The 23,339-nt window shown below is 38.4% G+C and overlaps 1 protein-coding gene across 1 annotated transcript in view; it reads right to left on the bottom strand.

Annotated features, from left to right (window-relative positions):
- CDK17 (cyclin dependent kinase 17) overlaps window positions 1-23,339 on the bottom strand; it is a 73,567-nt gene continuing 50,228 nt past the window's right edge. The window contains exons 5-17 of the mRNA XM_084796156.1: window positions 22,332-22,457; window positions 18,808-18,864; window positions 17,681-17,795; window positions 16,683-16,777; window positions 16,166-16,228; window positions 13,913-14,036; window positions 8,776-8,896; window positions 6,173-6,270; window positions 5,572-5,677; window positions 4,276-4,318; window positions 3,328-3,418; window positions 2,251-2,328; window positions 1-1,725 (exon numbers count right to left, since the gene is read on the bottom strand). Coding sequence (XP_084652282.1) covers window positions 1,688-1,725; window positions 2,251-2,328; window positions 3,328-3,418; window positions 4,276-4,318; window positions 5,572-5,677; window positions 6,173-6,270; window positions 8,776-8,896; window positions 13,913-14,036; window positions 16,166-16,228; window positions 16,683-16,777; window positions 17,681-17,795; window positions 18,808-18,864; window positions 22,332-22,457 — 1,155 coding nt within the window. The 3' untranslated portion in view covers window positions 1-1,687. The remainder of the gene's footprint in view (window positions 1,726-2,250; window positions 2,329-3,327; window positions 3,419-4,275; window positions 4,319-5,571; window positions 5,678-6,172; window positions 6,271-8,775; window positions 8,897-13,912; window positions 14,037-16,165; window positions 16,229-16,682; window positions 16,778-17,680; window positions 17,796-18,807; window positions 18,865-22,331; window positions 22,458-23,339) is intronic.

The raw sequence follows: 23,339 nt of genomic DNA, 5'->3' as shown, positions 1-23,339 counted from the left end.
TTTTATATAACACAGAGATTTAGTTATAAATTTCAAAACAAAATGAAGGAATTTTCACATAATATTTATAACCTTCAAAGTACAATATTAATACATGTCTGTCAGTTAGAAATAACAGCAGTTAGGCTACAGGGCTTAACATAAAACCAGTTGACAAATGTGAAAAGCAGTAGTGGTCCAATAGTCACCATTACACATGAATCTGTTTCTTCCAGAACTTTTTTTTAAAAATTAAAATTTCAGTATCATGAAATATTAAAATAACATCCCCAAACATGCCACAATCACTATTCACAAATAAAGTTAAAAGGAAATATACAAAAACTCACTTAATACTGTTAAATAACAACAATAAACTACAGGATTTCCTGAACAGAAATGAGAGGACCCTGAATGTTTACAGTGAATGGCAGGATGAAAATTAAGTTATAACTATTTTCATGATATAAGGCAAAAACTTACATGACCATTTAAAAATATACCAATTAAGATTTATAGTTGTAAGATGCACTAACCAATAGTCCTTAAGAATGAACACAAATGCCTAAAACACTGTTATCAACACCAAACGTCTGTGATGTTCAAGGAGATGCATAATTCAAGTTACACTAGTTAGTGTCTCTGATGAGCAGATAATACCCACAATGCTTTAGAGCAGTCCTCTGGGCTCTTATTTCTCATTTCTAATTTATCATGGCTCATTTTAAAGACATAGTACAGCTTTCAGCTGATTCCAAGTGAATGCTATTGAAACGCACACAGCCCCCAAATGAAAGAAACTGTTCCTCAAATGAAATATCATCTAATAAAAGAAATGTGTTTAAGACAAACAGCAGCAAGGCCTTTCCTGTTTGAATGACTTCTATGGTTAAACCTTAACTAAAAGCACAGTGTGATAAGAGTTAATCAAGTGTAGGAGCATACAAATATGCAGTAGACATTTCTACGATGAGGAATAGGTTAAAAAATAAATAACTTGGTGTTTTAGTTCACTGGTGTCTAATGTGAGAACCCAAAAACGTCTGGTATTCACTTGCTTGAATCAACTCTCGCATTGCATGCTTCCTAAACACACCGTGCTGTCAATGTCTCAGCTACTCGATTGGCCAATGTTCCTAAGAAATTATATGCAGCACAAACTTGAGTGTTCAAGATGGCTCACTTATTTTACTGCTAAGCAAAGCTAAATATATTCCAGGAAACACTGCAGTTTAATTTTTAAAAACAAACAAACAAACAAAATGCAGCAGTAAAACAACTTGTGAGGAGAAACCGATGCGTTCACATATAATAAAGCCACTGCAACTTCTTCAGGCATTCAACTGTTGTGTTAAATAAACAGACAGCAGTTATTTAGCAGCAATGATTCCGCAATAAATAATGCACTGTGTTTCTCAGTCCTGCACAAATCTGCAGCTACAGTCACATTGATAGCTGTAACATACTGGCTCTACTGGCAGAGAAGACCTTAAAACCAACTGTACAAAAAAAAAGAAAAAAAAATTGTCACACTGTGACAACAAATATAAAAACAATCTGTAGGTCTGAAATAAAAAGACTCCACTGTGAAGAGGACAGTGTAGACACACGGAGATCCCAAGTCCAGCACAAGAAATAACTGCCTTCAGCTCTGAGTCCATGGCTGATAAGAAAGGCTGGGGCTGGGCTTGAAACCATGTTACCAGACTTAAAAGAGCATGCTCTGTCTTCTGTTCTTCCCATGTCCTAAAATATAAAGTCATCTTATGAGGCAGTTCAAGGTTCAGTTTTTATCCCACATACAGTACTTGGTGACTCTAGGAAGCTAACGTTCCCACCAGCAAATGCTAAAATTCCACGGTAAGAGTGATCAGCACTGTCTTAAGTGACCCTGGTGTCGACGGGGTCAGTCTACAGCTTCTAGGCTTCCAAGTGATGAGCCTGACGACTAGGCAAGCACAAGGGTGTCTTCTGCCTCAGGTGCCAGGGATGGCGTGTGCAGCGATCAAGCCAGGCCGCCTGTAAAAGGTCTCTGTGCCCTCTGCAGTCAGCGGTCCCTGATCCCTCTGAAGGTTAAATGAGCTGCCCACATCATACAGAGCGGCATGTGCAATTCTAAACATACAGAGTTGTGGGATGCACTGTACATTGGTTTTTTGTTTTGTTTTTGTTTTTTACATCAATAAGTTTACTGATCAAACTGTAAACCCAAGGCTTGGCTCCACGCAAAAATTCATGACCGACACGTGAAATGGTTTATGACAAACACACCTGTCTCTGGATAGGAAGAATTTCGAAAACCCGGGTCCTTTTGCAACTGAATCTCTTTCAAACTGAATATTGATATGCCTAAAATGAACAGACCAAAAGAAGAAGAAGAAGAAGAAAAAAAAGAAATCACCAGATGTAATGACAAATCTGTATCAGCTGTAATTATTTTAAAAAACACATAATGATTCAACATCAAATATCTATTGTGGACTCTCTAATAGGTGTTGCTGCTGACTGTTACGTGAACCTCAGCTACCTAGCAGAGGGAGGATAAGGAATTAAGAACAGCTTTCACAGCTGAGTTTCCAAACATTCCTCTATTTCCCCATTCATTCTATTTTAAAGTAACAGTAGACTAATTTAAGACAGCATGAACAAAATTAAAGCAATAACTCAGGCCTGGGAAATGTTCTATTCTAGTGGTTTTGATAATAGACTTACTGATTTCTTAGGGATAGTACAGCCAGAGTGGCCACAAGAAAGGAAAACTATCTTTGTTGTCTTCTCAGGAAGGAAATGCCCTTTTATGAGGAAACATCTTGTATTTTGACTGTGCTTCACTAATCTTTATAGAAAACTGTGTGTGTGTGTGTGTGTGCACGAGCGCGCGTGCTATTTTGACGAGGCTGGCCGGTGAGCTCTTGGGATCCACACCCTGCCAAGTACGGGGTTACAGATGTGTGTGCCAGGACCCAGCTTTTAGGTGTGGGCTGGGATCTGGACACAGGTCCACATGCTCGTATAGCAGCACTTTACTCTCAGAGCCACCTATCCACTCCAGAAATCCTCTTTTAACAAATGAATTGAACCAAATTGCACCTAAAGATGATGTCATCAAGTAAAATTAATGATTCACACTCAAATATTTTGATTTCTTAGTGAGTAGAGACAGCATGCTCAATGTTATAATAGACAGACAAGAAACACCTTCCTTAGAAAAATTACAATCTGATTACAAAAAAGGACTAAAATTTTAGGCATAAAAATCAACCACCATCTCTTTCTAACTTCCTAAGCCTTCCGATCCTCAGTCCTAGACAAATGAAGAGAAAAGGGACAGACTTGAGAGCCCCTTACTTTCTGGTAAAGTGTGGATCCTCGGCCCCAGACTTCGGAAGTACGCATGTTTCATGGCGTCTTCTGCTGGAACCCTTTTCTTAGAGTCATACTGTGAAAAAAGCAAGGACCTCATTCATTACCCTTTTTTCTAATTACTGTAAAAAGCTGAAAGATAAATTAGCATTTAGAACTATTTTTTGAAAGTTCTTGATTACTTAATATGACAAGTTTTCTAGCATCAATTTAGAGTACTCCCAAAAACACTCAAAGTATGGAGATAATTCTACCTCAATCCCACATTACTTAGTTAAGCCTCCTAACAGAAAATTAGACTCTTTATACTTTTCTGAAGTGATGAAAAATGACAATAGTTAACCTTTAATGTTATTTTTCTTTGTGAGCAGCAATGTACCGGTGGAAATATGCCCAAAGCCTTTACAGACACCCTCGGCAGATAAGCCCCACTGCTCTTTCTTCCTGGATAATACAGTTTAGGCTTGCTCAGGACACTCACACTTCCAACCCCAGCAGACAACACATGAATCATGGCTGCTCCAAGCTGAGGCTAATGCCCCAGTTCACAGCCTTTCTGGGTTGTTTTGTTTTGCTTTTACCATTAATGTTCTGGCCAATGAGACATGGAAAAAGCCTTTGCTTTCAAGATGTAAGCGAGTTAATGTGGCGATGCCACCCTCTTCCTCCCCCTTCTGCCTGCCCTGGAGTACAGTGAGAGTGATGTTTGGAAGTGCAGCATCCTGCCAGGCAGCAAGTGCAAGAAGGAAGGGAACATACAAGCATGAATTGCAAAGAACATGACTGAGCTGGCTGAAACATTCTAGAAAGCACCGTAAATAATCATACTGTCATTAACAGCATTTGAAGGCGTTATTATTGATTCTGTTTTTCCTATGAGTAAAGTGACACTTAATGATCCACTTAACACTTATAAAATAAGATATGACTTACCTGAAGAAATTTTGTTATTAATTCAATTCCTTCAGAATCTAACCTAGAAAAAAAATAAATAAAACAAAGTCCATTTACTCTTTTATCTCAGCTGATAGAAATTTTTCAGATAAAATTATTTTCTAGATGTTTCTATTTGCCAAACTTAAGGGCCTTAAAATAACTCCTCATACTGCTGCCAAAGACCCAAATCTGTTCTAGTCTAAGAGATGTATCTTGCCAGTTACTTGAGAATAAATCATAAATAACTGAACTGCATTAAATTTTTCAATACTAAAGGAAAATGAACATTATAGAATTTTTAAAATTAGCATTCCATCCCCAAACAAACCAACCTCCATTATAAGGAAAGTTTAAATAGGGCACAAATATTCAGTGTGCCAATGAAGGCAGGCACACCACAAATATCACTGTTCTAGCATATAGGTGAAAACACTAAACCAGTGGGGTTCAAAATACAGACAAGCTATCAACAAAATTATATAGAATAACTTGATAAGCAATGACTACTGTAAAGTATTATGTTCAAGACTCCACCCAGCAGGGGATCCAGGCAGATGCTGAGACTCACAGCCAAACTTGGGAGACAGAAGGACCTGGAGAGGTCAGGAGCTCCACAAGGAGACCAATGGAGACAACAAATCCGGGCAGAGGAGGGAGGTACCAACCAAGGACCATGCGTGGTGAGGACCTAGACCCGCTGCTCGGATGCAGCAGACAGGCAGCACAGTCTCCTTGTGAGCCCCACAGTATGGGGAGTAGGGGCTACTTCTGACATGGACTCTGGTGCCCACATGCTGATCACCAGGCCACGGAGGAAGAGGGCGCAGGCAGTCCAGATGAGACGTGATGGGCTGGGGTCAGGTGTTAGGGGAGGAGGGGAGGGCGGGACTGGGAGATAACGAGGGAGGGGGCTACAATTGGGTTGTAAAGTGAACAAATGTAAAAAATTTTAAAAGGACTAAGTTCATAAAACTTGAGTAACAAGGGCTATAAGACCAATGACATGGCCAATCCGATTCCTAAACAGAAGCGTTATCATGGCCTTCATCCGTAAGCTCTAGAAGTCCAATATATGCACGCTATATTCATTTTGCAGCTTGGTTCTATTTACATACTTTGGTGATTCTTGGCCATTGATTTATACATTTATGTCAAAAGAAGGAGTAAACTGAATTAACGCACATCACACTGTGAAGACCGCCCTGTGCCAGCCCTGAGCTGTTCTTTGTGAGCTCATCAAACACATCTCCTGAGCCACACGAGGCTGGCCCTTTCCGCTTAAGAAAAAAGTACCTGGGTGCATGGTTAAGGAGAGGCTGTGGCTTATATTTTGGGAAGTTGTAGTTCTTGAATTCATCATTTGAAGAAACACCTGGCCACGTTTCCTGAGATGGAGTTCCTGAATTAAAAGAATACATTCCTGATAAGCATTTAAATTACATATGTGCAAACATACATCAACAGGCATAATTAAGAAAATGCCCTGAAGAACAATATACTTTCATTAAACAATGTAACTATTTCCATCGAAATTAAAATAAGTGTGTGTGTGTGTGTGTGTGTGTGTGTGTGTGTGTGTGTGTGTGTGTGTGTAGGGATACCACATATATACGTGTGGCTTCGGTGGACTATGCCGTTATGCCATAAATATGATAAAGTCCCTTTCTACTGACATGGCACCACCTATGCTAGGAAGAGTCCCTAATCATCTGTAGAAGGTCAAATCTTCTTACAGGAAACCTTTATCAAGTGAAGCTGAACGAGGAGTTACCTTGGAAGTTCCTGCTGTAAGAGCCACGCACGCATGGACACACACATGCGTTACAGTCACAGTCCTAACTAACCTAAGCGGTCAACTGCAGGCGTGAATCGTGGGAAAAGGCTCCTTTCTCACCTAGTAGTCGAAATATTAAGTGCAGTTCATCTTCCACAGTTGACCCTGGGAACAGCGGTCTTCCAGAAGCCATTTCAAAGAAGATACAGCCAACTCCCCTTTAAAATGCATCATTAAAAAAGAAAGAAAGAAAGAAAGAAAGAAAGAAAGAAAGAAAGAAAGAAAGAAAGAAAGAAAGAAAGGAGAGAAAGAAAACAAAAAAAATCAATCCACGTATTAGGTAGCATGAGAATATTTTTTCTCAAGATTGTCTTTCTAGAGCATTTTAGACCAGCCTACCAGAAAACTTTCTGCAAAGATATTTTTAAACCTAATTTACCACTCAACTTCCATGTTATGAATCCATTTCCCCACTTGAAATGCTAGCTTTCTTTTATGTAAGATTCTCAAATAATAAAACAATACTTAATAGTGATGGGTGCTTACTTTTACTATGGTGGCCTAGGAGGTGACAGTGGCAGTGACAGGACAGAGAGAAGTGAATGAAGCATCAGGACTGAGGGAGGAAGCAGTGACGACAGCAGCATGTTCTGCTGCTACTGCATGTAAGAGAGGGCGAAGGCGGACAAAGGCTCAGAGGACAGACATCATCAGTTAGAAACTGTATGGTACATGTAAGACAGGTCTCACAGCCAGTAAAACCACACAAAATTGAAATCATCACACTATAAATAAAATGGCACACAGGAATGGAAAACAATGCGATGGTTCCTTAAACATTTTAAAACAGAAGTTTAAAACAGGATATGACCCAGCAATTTCACTTTTAGGTAAATATTCAAGAGAACTCAACGCAGCATCTGAGCAAGTCAACAAAATGTGTTATATAAACACAGTAAGTTACGGACACCAACTATATGCAGTGTTGATGAAGCTTAAAGACATCATGGGCAGTGAGAAAAGCCGAGTATGTCAGTAACAAAAAGACAAGTGACTGCAACAGGTGCTTCTTGTCAGAGACGAGTCGAGTGCTGACTAGCACAGATCAAGTAAAAAGGAGCAATGCCTTGTCTAATCCAACGGGCGAATTTTGGGTTTGAAAGAGTAAAGAGTTCTGAAGTTGGATGGCGGAGATAGTTGTGTAACAATGTAATGACCTTAGTGTCTCAAAACTGCAATTAGACTGGTTCAAGTTATACACTTTACCTTCTAAATATCTTATCAGAAATTAAGAAAAGAAATGTCCTACAGAAGGAGATTACGCGCAACTGCTCAAGACAATAAGAGAAACAATTACTGAACTTCTCAAGACATAAGGAGCACATAATAGAGCCAGCCGTGATGCAGGGGCAGGGCCTGTCTCTGAAGGCCAGGGCACACAGGCAGGGACTGGTAACAAGCGGTTTGCAATCACTACACACGGATTCTGCCGTGTGAAGAGAGCCACGTCAAACTGGTGGGCCGGGCCGAGCACCAGGCAGAGAGCTGGGAGAGTCAGGCTAACTTAGAAGAACAGCAAGTGAAACAGCTTTGTTAATGGAGAACGTTTGTGTTAAGAAATAGGCGGAATTAGGTTGGAAAAGGAAGTTTATAGAAATCTGTTAACTACTGGATGAAGAAAACGTAGTTTAGCCCATGGGCAGTGACGATGTCGGCAACAAGCACAGAGCAGCACGGGCTGCGGAGAGGGCTCGGCGGGCACAGCATGGAACCTGAGCCTGATTCTCAGCACCTGTGTACACAAGCGCTACAGGGCTGACGCAGGTAGGTCCCAGGTCTTGCTGGCCAGCTAGCCTATGCAGGATCAGTAAAGGACTGTCTCAATAAACAAACAAACAATAAATAAACAAACAAATAAATAAATGAACATGCCTCATGTTCATTTCTGGCCTCCATATACAGATACATGTACAGGTGTGTATACATGTATAACACACATATGCACACATAATAATGTACAAGAGATCTTTGAATTTTTAATTATTAATTTTTAGACCAACTTAAAGTAGGTATATCTTACATATTAAAACAATACCTGTTTGAAATTCCTACGTCATATGCCCTTTTAAAAAGCGTTCTTTGCGCATTAGCTCATTTAATTTTATTATTATCTACAGAACTTTATTATTACTGTGTCTACCTCCTTCAATGAGGAAATGAAGGCCCAGGCTCATAATGTGAATAAGGCGGTTAGTCTTCTATTAGTGTAGACTTAAAAATTAAATCTAAGTAGTTTGATTTCCATGCCTCAATTCTTTGTTTGTTTTGTTTGTTTTCTGAGACAGGGTTTTCTGTGTAGCCTTGGCTGTCCTGGACTCACTTTGTAGATCAGGCAGGCTTCTAACTCACAGCGATCTACCTGCCTCTGCCTCCCGAGTGCTGGGATTAAAGGCGCGCGCCACCACGTCCAGCCTTTCTGTTTATCTTTGGCTGTCCTAGACTTGCTTTGTAGACTAGGTTGGCCTTGAACTCACAGAGATCTGCCTGCTTCTGCCTCCCTGAGTGCTGGGATTACAGACATGAGCCACTATCCCGGCTCCATGCCTCAACTGTTAATCTGTGCTCATACACATACTCTTTAAAAATAAAAAATTTCAGCATGCCCTGTTAATAGCTATATTCTTTCAGAACTATAAACGGCAATGGTATCTATATATATTTACCACATGTCGATCTGTGTGGAGTACTCTGACGAGCCAAGAAGCACGTCGGGTGGCCGATACCATAGTGTGACAACTTCATTTGAGTAGGTCTTTGTGGGAACTGACTTGGCTCTGGCTAGTCCTTTATGGAGAGAAGAAAACAGAAGAATTAAATATACTGAGATCCATTAATACACCGTCACCATGACCCATTTGAAGTGGTGCCGACTACACAGTATCTTGAAACTTCACAAAAGTAGTTTTACAGATTGTTGAGTGTATGTAGTTCTGGGCCAAGTCAATATTATATAATTAAAGTAAGCACTAATTACACAACAAGAGACTAAGCTGGTGCAGTGTCTGAGTTAATTGAAACTTAAGATATTTTCTGTCTGTTGATGAGTCATGATGCTAGAATTATTTCTGACTAGAATTAACCCAAAATAGGCCAATGACACTATAATTTACTTGCTACAGCTATAAGCTATTTATCACTTTTTAACTCAAATGCCACATTTATTTGCTATTCCATTTTTTAAAAATTAAAAACCTCAAAATCACTGGTCTATGACCAATTTCCCAGAACCTATTTGGAGACTAGCCTGAAATAAAATTCAGCACTCAGCCTTTTTTACTGTCTTAAGCAATATGAGTAACTTCAGAGTAAGGGGCCTTGATACTCTGGGATAACAGCAACTGCTGTAAACAAATGTCCGCCTTGTCAACCAGGTGAGGACTACACTGAGTCCAGGAACACAGAGTGGCCTCACACTTCCTGCTTGCACAGAGACCCTAAATCTCTGAATTATGTCACTAAGTTTAAATCTGAAGAAAGATAATCTTACTTTTACCATACACTTTGTTTCAAGTAACAAGGGTACTTAAGCTAAGACTGCTGTTATGCATAACTATGTATCTTGATAAAATATTAAATAAGAAAAATGTCATAAAATGGTAATTTGACACTTCATTATGTCAGTGTGGTGTTGACACTATTTTAATTACAAACTGTTGCCCTGGCATAGACTCTATTGCCCCAGCACTCCAGTTTGACACAGTCATGCCCACTACATTATTGTCCCACAGTTTGGCAATGAACAAGAAGTAGGGCAGCTCTCTGATTCCTTTACCTTGTTTTTTTTTTTTTTTTTTTTTTTTTTTTTAAGACAGAGAGCCACTACATAGCCATGGAAGTCATTATGTAGACCAGGCTGGCCTCAGCCTCTGTCTCTGTCTCCTGAGTGCTGGGATTAAAGGCGTGTGTCACCTTGCATTTGATATTAAGAACTGGTTATAGATGACAAGGCTATAAATCTGCTAAAACTCAGGCCATTAAAGCAAACCACCAGTTACAACTTCCTCAGTCCTTTACTCTCCTGCTCTGAACTGAGATCCTCAACCTTTAAGGCTCATGATTCCAAATTAGAATTTCAGTATTTTTAAAAATGAAATTACAAGCAATTCCTTCCCAAATTAACCATGATATAGTATTTGTTTTGAGTCATTTTCTATGATTAATGGAAGTATATGTTTCTGCTTGTATTTATTAAGTACCTGAATTTCATTGATCATAATAATGGAATTTTTTTTTCATCTCTTGAAACAGGGTTTCTTTGTGTAACAGAGAACTAGCTATTTATATAGACCAAGCTGGCCTTGAACTCACAGAGATCCGACTGCCTCTGCCTCCCAAATGCAAGGATTGACTACACCCAGTATCAAGAATAACCCAAAAAGGGTAGAGATGTCGTTCAGAAACAGTGTTTGCCTATCACACTCAGGGCTCTGACTTTGATCCGCAGCACCACCAAGGACAAAAAAGGAAGAATTAGACTACACTCATTATGTGAAGCCATTCATGTATTTACCATGAAACCAATAAAAAAAAAAGAATAAATGCTGAACAGCAAAAACATGATTGTATTATGAAATTTGCGTTCTTTCTTTGTGGAGGTTAAAAGCAAAATTTTAAAGTATTAAATTCAAAGCATTCAGAGATAAAAGATTTCCCAATGGCCTTTAACAACCCTTTGCATGATTTCTCTGTCACTGACATTCTTTTTGGATTCAGGGTAAGGAGGAATAGAAGCAGCTTGGCAGAGAAAGAGAGAGGAAGGAGCAACGGGGACAATTATAAGGAAAAAACCATAAATGACGCTCAAGAAGTGGTTGTGTAATCTATACAAGCATATGAAATTAGCCTGTAGCATCTCATTGAACCTCGGGCAGCCGAAGAGCAAATCCCTTTCCAGCAAATGATAAAGTACTAAATAAACAGGTGTCCATGACCAGCCGGGGCAAGTTCACTATTCAGTAAGAGTGAGTTTTTAACTTGCCACTAACAGAAAGCTTGAAAATCTCCTATTTGTGGAATGTGTTAAACAGTACTAAAGTAAAGCTAGCATAACTTATGAAAATTTATACATGCTAACTGTAGAAACTGTATTGGCATGTAAAAACTAAATTTATTAAAATATGCAAATTTTAAGTATATAACATAAAAATTCAAAGCTACTCTACAAAGTGTTCTTTCAATATATATATATATTGGAAATATAGGAAATATATATATATTTCCTAAGAGCAGAGAGCATATCACTGTACTTCATTGTCAAATCCCATAAAATCAGATTAGTAAAGGGACATACAGCTACTAGTTAAGTCACCGCGCAGCTGTAAAACTGTGGGCGTGGGGGGCTTTTGGGGCGGCGTCTAGGTCTCAGGATCTGGCATAAGCTTCTCAAGGTTATTAAAGACTCCAAGTGCTTTTATTCCCACAGATCACTGACACCGTATTTGTAAGCTAAAGCTGAGAAAACGGGAAGGCATTTATTTATAGATTAAAAACAAGACTCAATCATGTGCAGCAATGTTGTCCTACAGTGACACAATGCAGGAGACAGGGGCAAGATGATGATGGTGAGTTTGAGGATAATGTGAGACTCAAAAACAAAAACAGCTCCAACCTCACACACCCACCACTCACAAGAGGCTGTCTCCAGTAACATCTTTATAAATGTTATTTTCCAAGGGGGGGGGGAAGAATGGCCCTACATTTCTATTAACTACCTTAAATTTTATGTTAATAAAGAACAACTGGATTCCATGTCTTCTTTCTGCATTTGATGTGCTGTGATGTGGGAAGGACTGTAGGCTCACGGTATATGCAGGACAGCTTGTCAAATGTGTCGTACACATAAGACAAGAATAAATTCAGCAAATACCAAGTGGGAAAGGAGACACACCCTAGAGCCTCCTCTAAAGCAGGGCCCATCTCACATGGCCATCTGGAGCCAGAAAGAATGTGACTTTTGTAAACACTTGCATGGTAACTGAGACTGCATCAGTGACCTTCTCATACTTTATTACAGCTCCTTGTTCCACCACCCAGTGCTTTAACCATCTCTTCTTCTCTCTGCACGATTCTACAGCATCAGTTCCTGGTAACTGGGGAAATACTGGTCCATGAGTTATATATGTTATACAAAGCTATAGATTTCTTCAGAAAAAAAAAATAAAAATAAAAAATTCATATTTCTCACTCTGTATTATCTCTAAATATCAGCAAGTTAGTAAATAAAGTCAAAGTAGCAGATACAAAATTTCAAATTCTAATTTTTGTTTGACAACTTGAATAATACTGACAAAAATATTTTTGGTAATTTCCTTTTTTTTTTTTACCTTACGTATTTATTTATTTGTGTTATACTGAATTATATACCAGTATATAATATTAACTTAAATGTTTTTACTAAAATGGCAATTCATTTTTAAATATTCTGAAATTAAGATATAATTACATAACTTCCCCTCTTCCTTTCCAACTCCTGTCATGTTATACACCTTTCCCATGCTTGCTCTTTCAGATCTCAATTCATGGTCGTCTTCTTTAATTGTGTGTGTGTTATATGTTCATTTATTGTTTACACACACACATATATAATTGTGTACATAGACATATTTCTAAACATATAAATACAATCTGCTCAGTTCAGATAATGTTACTTGTACGTGTATGACTTCAGGGTTCACCACGTGGTACTGGGTAGCTTATAGCAAGGCTCTGTTTCTCCCACTCTCAGCATTCCTTAGGGGCCTGCAGATGTGTTCTGGGTTGGGATCCCAGGAGGTTTCCCCACTGCATGCTTGCATGATACGGATCTTGGAGAAGAACCTGTAGCTACCACGTTACTAAACCAGCACAATTCCTAACTGCATTCTAAATATTTATCCTTAGACCCACAGGGACGTGAATGAGGCTCTAACCCCTCACCAAAGAAACTTCTCTTTGCAACAGATGGAGACTGTTACAAAAAATCCGCAACTGATAAAAATGCAGAGAACAAGTGATGGCGTGGTGCCCACGCCCACTGACACATCCATCTACAGCACAGGTAGATGGCTCAGGGAACATCTCCAAAGCCGAGGTGGCAAGACTGAAGAACTAGAGGGCAAGTCGTCTCCCGAGAGGAACCTCCCAGAAATGGCAGGGAAGCTACACGCACGAAACCTCACTAAAAGGCTGCCTAACTCAAGCCTGAAGGACAGTAGTACATTTTTAGAAAACCCAAATATCAGAGTCTAGATAATAAGACCCTTGTAAAATAGTGTTTCTTTTTAAAAGAACCCCCTAACACCCTTTCTCTTTAGATTAGCACTGTTTCTGTGGGGGGTCAATATGTTTATGTATGTGCCTCATTTTATCACAGGAAATACTGTAAACAATTAACACTCTAGGCTGAAGACTTAAGAAAATAGACTTTGTTGCAACATTGAGCATCCCAAGGATAACCGACAAATTCGCCTAAAATATCAGCAGTGAAGAGTGCACGTGGCTCTGCCCTGAATACACCGAGGAGCCAGTGCCTTGACTTCCTGCTGCTGTTGAGTCAGCAGTGCAAGTGAGTCTGAGCCTGTACTGTATCTTTAGAGACCCTGGAAAGTCTCAGAAGGCCCCGAGGTCTGAGGAGGACGCCTGGGAGCCGTGCACAAATGTGCAAGCGTCATAAACCATCCACCCACATTCTATACATAATCTCTGAGCTACAGAGAAACCGTCAAAACCTGCATACAAGTGGTGACACATTGTGACAACGGTGTGTTTTTTTTTTTAACTTAGCCTCCTGCAATTATTTATGAATATCGTATCTCTCCATACCAAAGTCAGCCAGCTTTAGTTCTCCTCTTTCATTAATGAGGAGGTTCTGTGGTTTCAAGTCCCGGTGCAATACCTTTCTTCTATGGCAATATGCCAACCCACGGAGAATTTGGTACAGGAACAGCTACAAAAACAAACAGAAAGCAGTCTTACCGATAATGTAATGGGCTTTGCTATACAGAAAAATCAAGTAATTAAAGCCATTTAAAGACACATCTTTTCCTCTTAGAGCTGCTTTCTAAATTTTATTGTTTATTGTTCAATTTAAAGCATCATCTAGTTTTTAACCTAAGGATAGCCAGGAAACTAAATACTGCAAATGAGACTCTGAATAGTAACAGTTCATTGGTTGGAGGTCTACAGTTTGATTATAAAAATTTGTTGTAACAATCAAGCAAACTGTGCCACTGATTTCCTCCTTCTAACACAGACACACATAGACAGACAGACAGACAGACAGACAGACACACACACACACACACACACACACACACAGTATCATTTAAAGGAGGCATCAGAATTGGTGCTTTTACAGAAGAGCCAAGGTATCAGAAGAGAAAGTGCTGAGTGGCTCTGGCAAACTACTTGCTATAAAAACACTCTACTCAGCTCTTCACCCACCTCCCAGGCACTTGACTTTCAGCGCCTCCTACGCACCCTTCAAGACCCACTGTGACTCAGAAAGGGGCCCTGGCGCTGCCCTCCTCTGAATGGTGAGGAAATGATCCCTGTAAGGTTAACAGCCAAGGGCTTGTGTGCATTTTAGAAGAAAGATGCAGAGAGCATTCTGATTCTTTGTTGTTAGCAAAAAGAGGGTCTTCATACAGAAGACCAAGAGGTGTTTGTAGGTCCCTGAGGATGACACTGCAGAAGATGAGTGACAGCGTGAATGACTTCTGAGAAGCAGTTTCCAGAGCTGGCATTTCTATGCTCTGAAACTCCAGAATCATTATTTCAATAGCTGTCAGGTGTTATCCTTGAAAAAATGTTAAGTGTAATTTTAACAGGCAGGCAATGAGATGCTTTCTACCTTACAGCGGCCATATGAACCTAACTTAAAAAGCATGGACTTCACACCCTTTATCAAATTACACCAATTCAACTCTTTATTCTCTTTTCAAATTATTGCTCTATATAAAAGTGGAAAAAATAAGACCAAAAATATACAAATGTTACTCATAAATAATGTATTATAAAATAAGGTGAAATATATACATTAAAAAACCCTTATAGAAAAAAACCCTTATAGAAACACATAGAAATACATTCAGGTCAGATGCGGTGGCACACACCTGTAATCCCAGCACTCAGGGAGGCAGAGGCAGGCAGACCTCTGTGAGTTCAAGGCCAACCTGGACAGCCAAGACTACACAGAGAAACCTTGTTGAAAAATCAAAAGAAAAAGAAAAAGAAATCCATTCAGAGCCCTGCAGCTAGCAATGGACCAGCCCATGTTAGAGCACTTGGTGAGTAATGGAGATTGGCTTTCCTCTATACCCACCAACTTACTATTAAAGGAAAAAGGTTAAACTTACTATCTACAGAATTAGAAATGTCTCAGCCACATACACAACACACTGCCTTTTACCAAAATAGGTTTCTAGGAACTGTTAATTTACATAAATAAGTCTTCGACAAATTTGGGGTATGCCAGTTAGGTCAAAGACATCTACTGTTAAAAAGTCAGCTACGTCAAATGCTTTTATTTACCTAACCTTTGAGTGTCTGCTGATATTGGTTGGCTTAGCAAACTCCTTCAGCATTACTTGAATTCTTAGATAATTAATGCTAAGAAAACATTGATTATCTTCCGATTACACAGTCTATATTTCTAGCACAGCTTTCAACATAAGTGCCTGACCATGTCCAGTTGATTATTTTATAATTACATATTATTTTAAATACATTAATGAAATTTACCCTTAAAAGGGTCTTTCACAGTATGTACCACCATTCATATTTATTTTACCTATTTTTTATCCAGAATATACTTGGATATCCATCCTACATATAAAGGAATGGACTGTTGTGGAAGAAAATGCCAAAAATTTAAAAGACCTTTAAAATGAAGCAGCAATACAAAATGTGGTTTTTAAAAGCTATAGTGCTGTCATCAGACACTGACTTAATATGCTCACAAGGCAGTAACTTTAAAACGCCAATTGGAAGACTGCTTATGAGGCTGGCATATCTTCTTGGGCCGTATGGTCCAGCTGTGCTTGAACAAGGCTCAACATCCCATGTAGGACGTACCTTTACGTTGTGCATGCTCATGATGTTCCCGCAGTCGTCCATGTACTGTTTCAGGTCTTTGTCCTGAAAAGACACAGCACTTTACCATGGGGCTCGGCAGGGAAGGCGCGGCTGACTGACCTGAGAACTCATGTATTTATTTATATGTTGGGGTGCACAGACGGGTGCTGTGGCATGCATGTAGAGGCCCAAGGACAACTCCAGGGAGCTGATCCAATTCTATGTAAGTCCCAGGGATGAAACTCAGGTCGGCAGTTGTGATAGTAAACAACTTTATGCATGGAGCCATCTCACCAGCCCAGTGGCATCTTCATTTTTAGAATTACGTTGCTTTTCAAGGAAATATACACAGTTCATTACACACACATTTAAATACCAGTAATTAAACAAAATTGTCCCTGGGCCTGTTAAAAGGTCCAATATTGCATTATATTAAAGTAAAATATGTAATAAAGAATGTAATATAAAATGCTATTATTAAAGTAAAAGAGTATGCTAAATTTTATTAAATGCTTACCAGATACTCAAAGACCAGAGTCAAAGATTTATCTGTGTGAACAATGTCGTGCAAGGTTACAATATTTGCATGTTTTAAATCCTTTAACAGTGAAACTGAAAAACAAAAAAGAAAGGAAATTATTTAGTCTATGGTAGGTAGCCAGTCTTTATAAAAACCCAGAGTTTTGCACCTAATTGACTGTGTTTAACATAAAGCCCAAAGTGTAAAGCAAGACTGAGAGTGGAGAAAATGAAGGTACTGATTTCTCCTTTGGTTGTGTGGTGTGGGTTTGAGACTGTAAACTCTCAAACTGTCCCCAATATCACAACCCTGCATCTTCGTATTTTTTAGCTGTCAACTGTTTGAAGCTCTGAGACTAACTCTGATATAAAGTACAAGGTGCCTTTTTTTCTTCGCATGGTTTTGTGTTTTTTCTTTGGCTCTCTGCCCCAATCCCCATCCCCATTTATGTGTGTGGTTTTTTTTTTTTCGTCCTATTCCTTTTTATTTTTTTAAAGATGTCTATTTGTATTCTAAGGAGAGAATAAAAAAAAAAGTGTGTATTTGGGTGGATGGAGAAGTGGGGAGAAGCTGGTGCGGTGGGGGTGTGGGGAAACCATAATCAGAATATACTGTATGTGTTGTATCTCTTTTCAAGAATTAAAAAAAAAAAACTGATAAAAAAATAAAATGGTCATGTTTATAAGCTATTTGCTTCTTATATTTAGTAAAATATATTGATGTAGCTAATTTATAGTTGCAATGGTCACTGTATAACAATACATAAAATTTTCCTAGGTCAATATTTATCTGTCAGAGATTGTAACAGCTTCCTAAGTATTTCATTATAAGCTATACAATAATACAATTGACTAATCCCTTTCTGTTGGTTTTAGAAACTAACATTTGCAAGATCCAAAAATAGCTCCCCGCCATTGATTGTCTCTATACTTGAGCACTTTTATAAACTGTAATCTTAATGATTTAGACTTAAACGTTCTACATAAATGCTGTACCTTCTCTTATAGCCGTGCAGGGTGCACCTTCTTCATGTTCCAGGCGGATCTCTTTTAATGCCACCAAATTCTCTGTCAATTTACTTCTTCCTTTATATACTGTTGCATATGTGCCCTATAAAATAGAATTTGAAGGACATTTTAAAAATGTGGTGGCCACCAGGCAGGGTGATGCGCACCTTTACTTCTAGCACTTGGGAGGCATAGGGAGATGGAAACCAACTTCAACTACATGGTGAGCTATAGGGAAACTGGGACTCTGTATAAAAAAAAAAAAAAAAAAAAGTATAAAGAGCCTTAACCTCAATTTCTAACTTCTAAGCACATTACAAACTCTATCTTATTTTTTAAATCCTCTCATCTAGTTTTTCTTAGGCAAGGCTTAGTTCCATATGCACAATCCCCACCACCCTATGGTGTTTCTGAAGCATAAAAATACATTTTCTTTATTCTTGTGTTATTTCAGATTAACAACTGGATCGATGGATTTAATATCAAAGGCAGTTAAGGTAATGATGTATAAAAAACCACAGGGCATTGAGCACTTTCAGTGAAAATGTAATGATAATATTCAATCATAAAAAACCAATCCATGCCTTCATACCCCTCAGAATCTGTGCATATTAGGCCTCCTTTTAAAAGCTCCCTTAAGGCTTTGCAAGTTCTTTTCCTGCCCTTTCTTACTGTGGATGGCAGGCTATTTTTAAATTAACAGCAGTACAGGCAGAAGAAGCAGGCTCAAGAAATCCAGAGCCTTAAGAATTTTCTAGCCTTTTATGAAGCACTCTTACCTCTAAAGATAGTTCTCTGAACTTATACAATGTCCATGCCACAGACTCCAAAGGTAAACGAGTAGAGGCCTACACCATTACCCACAGAGCACAGCATCTGTGCTTCAACAAACGATTACAAACCTATTAAAAATATTAATTCCATCCTAACCAATGGGAGATTTCAAGGCCTGAGTATTTATCCCATCTAGTTTTGCTGTCATTTCAGAACTGCGTATATAATCTTTTAGACGACAATATCTACAACCTGTATTTTTCTAAGTTGGCAAAAATTATGGCCTAATTGAGTTTAGATAACAAGAAAATGTCTTACTTTTAAAATAAGAATATACTCACCTCTCCCAGCTTTTCCAATTTGATGTAGGTTTCCATTTTCCCAAACCCAATTTCTGACTGAAAGCAAACAATTATGAATTTAGCATCTATTCTGAGAACTTTACCTCTTCTTTAGCTTCTAACTCTATTCTAAAATTATGAAATTGTTGAATAGCTGTCGTTTTAAAATACATTTGATATTAGACCATCAGAAGGTTTAAAAAGATCAGGGTTTACAATTAAAATAGTCTATGTAAGAGCCAGCTTGTCTTCTCTTAATGGACAAATAACCTCTACAACTTTCAGGTACCACAGGCATTTAAACACACTGACGAATCTGTAGAAGTTCCCCACAAGAACTGTCCTTAGGCCTCTGTAATAATGATGCATACCTGTCATGCTGAAAAATACATCACAACACTACTTAATTTGGTTTTAGCAAAGCAGAACTTTTAGTCATGGGTGGTGTTACTGAAGGACTACATATGGTGGGTTTTATTTTTCTTTCACTCTTAATGATTTTTTTTAGTATACAGTATTTTACAGAAAAAAGAAAACTCATGTTTTATAACCGTATCTACCTTAAGTATGACTTGGTATTATGGCCTTAGTTTTTACTATCAATGATGATGAAAAATAAGGTAAAATTATAATGCAAACACATTCCAAAAAGAATAAGTGTAAAACTTCAATTTAGTAAATACAGTAAACATCCCAGTACCTGGTATGTAACAGCGTATTCTGAATTATCTTTGATGTAAAAAGCTAACTGCCATTGTCATAGAAACTATATCAAAATGTTTTATACATGGGTATCCTCAGAAGTCAGGTATTTTAATTCAAATGGCACTGAATTTTTCTTGTCTCTTTTTACAGAGAGGACAATACTACATTGAGAACAAATTCAAAGCAGTATAGCCACAATGAAAAGTGCCACTGAGGTATCTAAAAATATAATCATCAGCAATGAAAGGTGCACAGGAGACATAGGTGCATATAAGCCAAGAATGTTTTCCTCTCAGGGGTAGTGAACTTCTTCTCACTCATCTTTTTTTTTACAGTGAATGAATGCTACCATTCCCTGGAAACATCCAATACATTTGGTCCAGTAGTGACTATGACAAAAACATTGCTTTAAAGATTGTATAAGGTACTGACAACAAACTTAAGGGCTATATAAACAAAATGTTGTAGAAATTACTGTAATACCAAGTACACATGGGATAAAATATAACAGATGCATTAAAAATGGTATGGCAGAGATGACTCTTTAAAGAATGAAATATGGTGACATTATTAGTATATCCCACATACAAAAACATGTACCTGTGCACAAGTTCACAAACACACACAGGTTTAAATACCACATAATACACATAATGTAGTTATAGTCGACAATAAATGTATATGTCAAAATGCCTACTATAATTTAAATATTCCTCATAAAAACAGCTATTTTGGTGATAAATATGCTCCTTACTCTAATCAAAGCACATTGTACAAGTGTTGACATGCTACACTGTACCCCATAAATACAGAGTATGTGCCAATTCAAAATAAGCAGAAGTCTAGAATAGAAAGTGAACAGTAAACTGTAATTATTACACACTAGTTAGTGTATAGAATAAACAGCAATACTGAGTTCCATCCATGCTGTTGGCCAAGAAATTCAGACAACAAGGCTTTCACTAGTGAGCGGGCTGTCAGACCCTAGTTCAGAGGGCAAGACACACACACCCAAGCCCCTTAAGGACTCTTGAACTTAGTGGACTCAATGATTATATTTAAATAGCAATTACTCAATCTTTAAATGAAATTTTTAGAAAGTACTGCTTGCATTTTTATCTGTTGAACACTGACAGATTAACAACAGATACAATCAGCAGCAGTTGACATTCTCCTGCAGAAGTTTTCAGAGGACAGAAGACAAAGCTCTTCATCCAACATTTACCAAGGACAGCGCTAGGTGCTGAGCACAAAGTGAAGACAGACGCCATCCCCGCTTTCCTGAGTCCACAATCTGCACTGAGCCTACCTTAGATTATTTTAGGACATAAAAAACTAACAGGCACCATAAAAACTATAAGAAACAGCTCTAGAAGCCTTATGTTTTAATCCAATATCAATATTTTTATGGTAATTCATTCCCAGAGAATAATTTATTTTGTGACTTCATTACTTCAAGAAAAATCTTCTCAGAGTCTAACCAAATTCCTGTTCTGATGACCCTTACAGCAAAAGCATAAAACACTAAAATATTCCACATAAATGAATTATAACTTATACTATGTTGACCTATGATAGTGTAACCTGTAAGTGGCAGCAAGTGTGGTGGGAGATTTCGAGCTTTCTTTGGATCTAGTAACATGACCAAGCCACACAGGATGGTGAGAGAAACACTATAACAGTCAAAGGCTAAAAACAAGCTTAAAGCCCATCAACTTGAGAATGGATAAAATACAACACACACACAAAGGATAGTACATTTATACACGTGTGCAACATACAACAGCAAGAAAGAACAGACTATGACTGGCTACAGGCAACAAGATAGACGAAATTCACAGACTTAACGCTGAACCGAATAAGGGAACTACAAAAATATATTTTGCATACTTACATACATGCTGTGATTTTATAACATTACATGGCTTTGTAAAATAAATATACAAACACCTTGCATATTTGTACATGCATATTTTACAACATGTATTCATAACTACATAAGGTTCAAAAGATTAAATGAGAGTAAGTAGGTGGGAAACATACTCAGGTATCACAGAACATGTTTGTAATCCCAGCATTAAGGAGGCTGAGTGAAGTGGACTGTGAAGCCAGCCTGATTTATAGTCAATTGCAGACTAGCAAGACCCTCTCTCCAAGAAAATAATGAAAGTATTAAATACTTTAGAAACAAATATGAACATGTTTATGAATAAGGCTCAGATATAAAATCATAGTATGAAAAGAGTGTAATCACAACAGTGTGACCATGTGTGTAAAACTGAACTTTGTTATCAGAGGGCGGGCATTAATAAGTTGAGGAATGAGGGCTATTAAGAAAAGAGTAACAGAAAAGTTTCATTTATTCATCTGGGTACTGGTTACAGGAGTATGACAACAACACAAATACATTGAGCTATAAAATTAGAGTCTGGGCGCTCTGCTGTAAAATCTAGAATTATCAACATATGGTACATCAAGCACATATGGTGGACATATATTCAGCAGAGGCATCCAAAACTAAGATGTAACTTAAGTCCTGTTCCCATACACCCTTTAAGTAGGAAAAATGACAAATGTAGACAATAATGCAATAAAGGTGAGTGAGTGAATTAAAACTTATATATAAAAACAAATTTCAGGGCGGGTACAACTAGATGGTACATTACTTGCCTAGTACATGCAATTCCCTGGGCTTAATGGTGTGAAAGGGGAAAAGGGAGGAAGAAAGAGAAGGAAGGGAGAGACAAAAGGACAATAAGGAGAAGCCACACTCTGGAAACAAGCCGTCCTCGTGGCACAGTGCAAGGCCAGAAACTTACTAAGGAGGCTCTGCGGGACCTGCGGCTCATGGGCTGGTCGAAGGGTGGGCTGCTGATCTGCAGCTTCTCCAGGTAGCCATCAGGTATCCTGATGTCCGCAGGCAGCGACAGCCGCTTATTCAAGTCCTAGCAGCCAAGAGATCATGGCATTAGACTTCTGCAGACGCCGGCCCAAGCCCATTACTCTTTAGTGTTAAGCAACTGGCGTCTGCTTATTGTTACAAAGTTACTTAAGGCAAAAATACTTACTACAATCAAAGGCAGATGCGGTTTTACAGAAAGGGTTTAAGACTCAGTACTTTCTTTAGCAAATTTAAGTTGAACTTTACTTTGCAATTCTTCTGTATGTAGAAATATGCAGTCTACCACAGAACGTGGTCACTTCAATAACTAGAGGATAGAAGTTAGCTCTCTCCTTCCACCTCCTGGGTTCTAGGGACTGCACTCACGCTGTCAGGCTTGCTGCCACATGCTGCTACCTGCCGAACCATCTCTTCAGCCTCTAAAGCTTTATTTTAAAGCATGCTCAATATCTTTGCAAAAGCTTTTAACTTGCAGGGTATACTGAAATAATAAGTCATTTAAAAAAAAAAAACTCTTTCCATAAAACTGTAACATACATCTTTATATGAAATTAATTGTTTGGGTTCTTTTTAATATTTATTTACGTGTATGAATGTTCTGTCTGTATTGGGTGTCCTGGAACGACTCGGGCGCTGAGAACTGACCCTCGGTTCCTCTGCAGGAGCAGCAACGCTGCTTTTACATGGAGACACAACGTCAATGTCTCGTAGCGTGTATAGTATAGTGCACAACAGAGGAGGCACTAACAAAGCAAGCAAGCTGGTTGCAGGTTATTTGTACCTCTTAGCATGCACGCAAAAAGGTGTGATTAAGAAAACTGTAATTAATGCATAGTTGCCTTGGGATACGAATTAGAGAACAGCAACATTCAGACCAAGTTCACTAAGGCAATGAAGCAGCTCTCGTGCCAGTGCCATTTGCCTT

Source organism: Acomys minous (assembly GCF_964271855.1).
Source record: "Acomys minous genome assembly, chromosome: 9".
In the NCBI taxonomy this organism is placed as follows: Eukaryota; Metazoa; Chordata; class Mammalia; order Rodentia; family Muridae; genus Acomys; species Acomys minous.
Note: the sequence above shows the minus strand (reverse complement) of the source record. Positions and strands in the feature narration are given on the sequence as shown.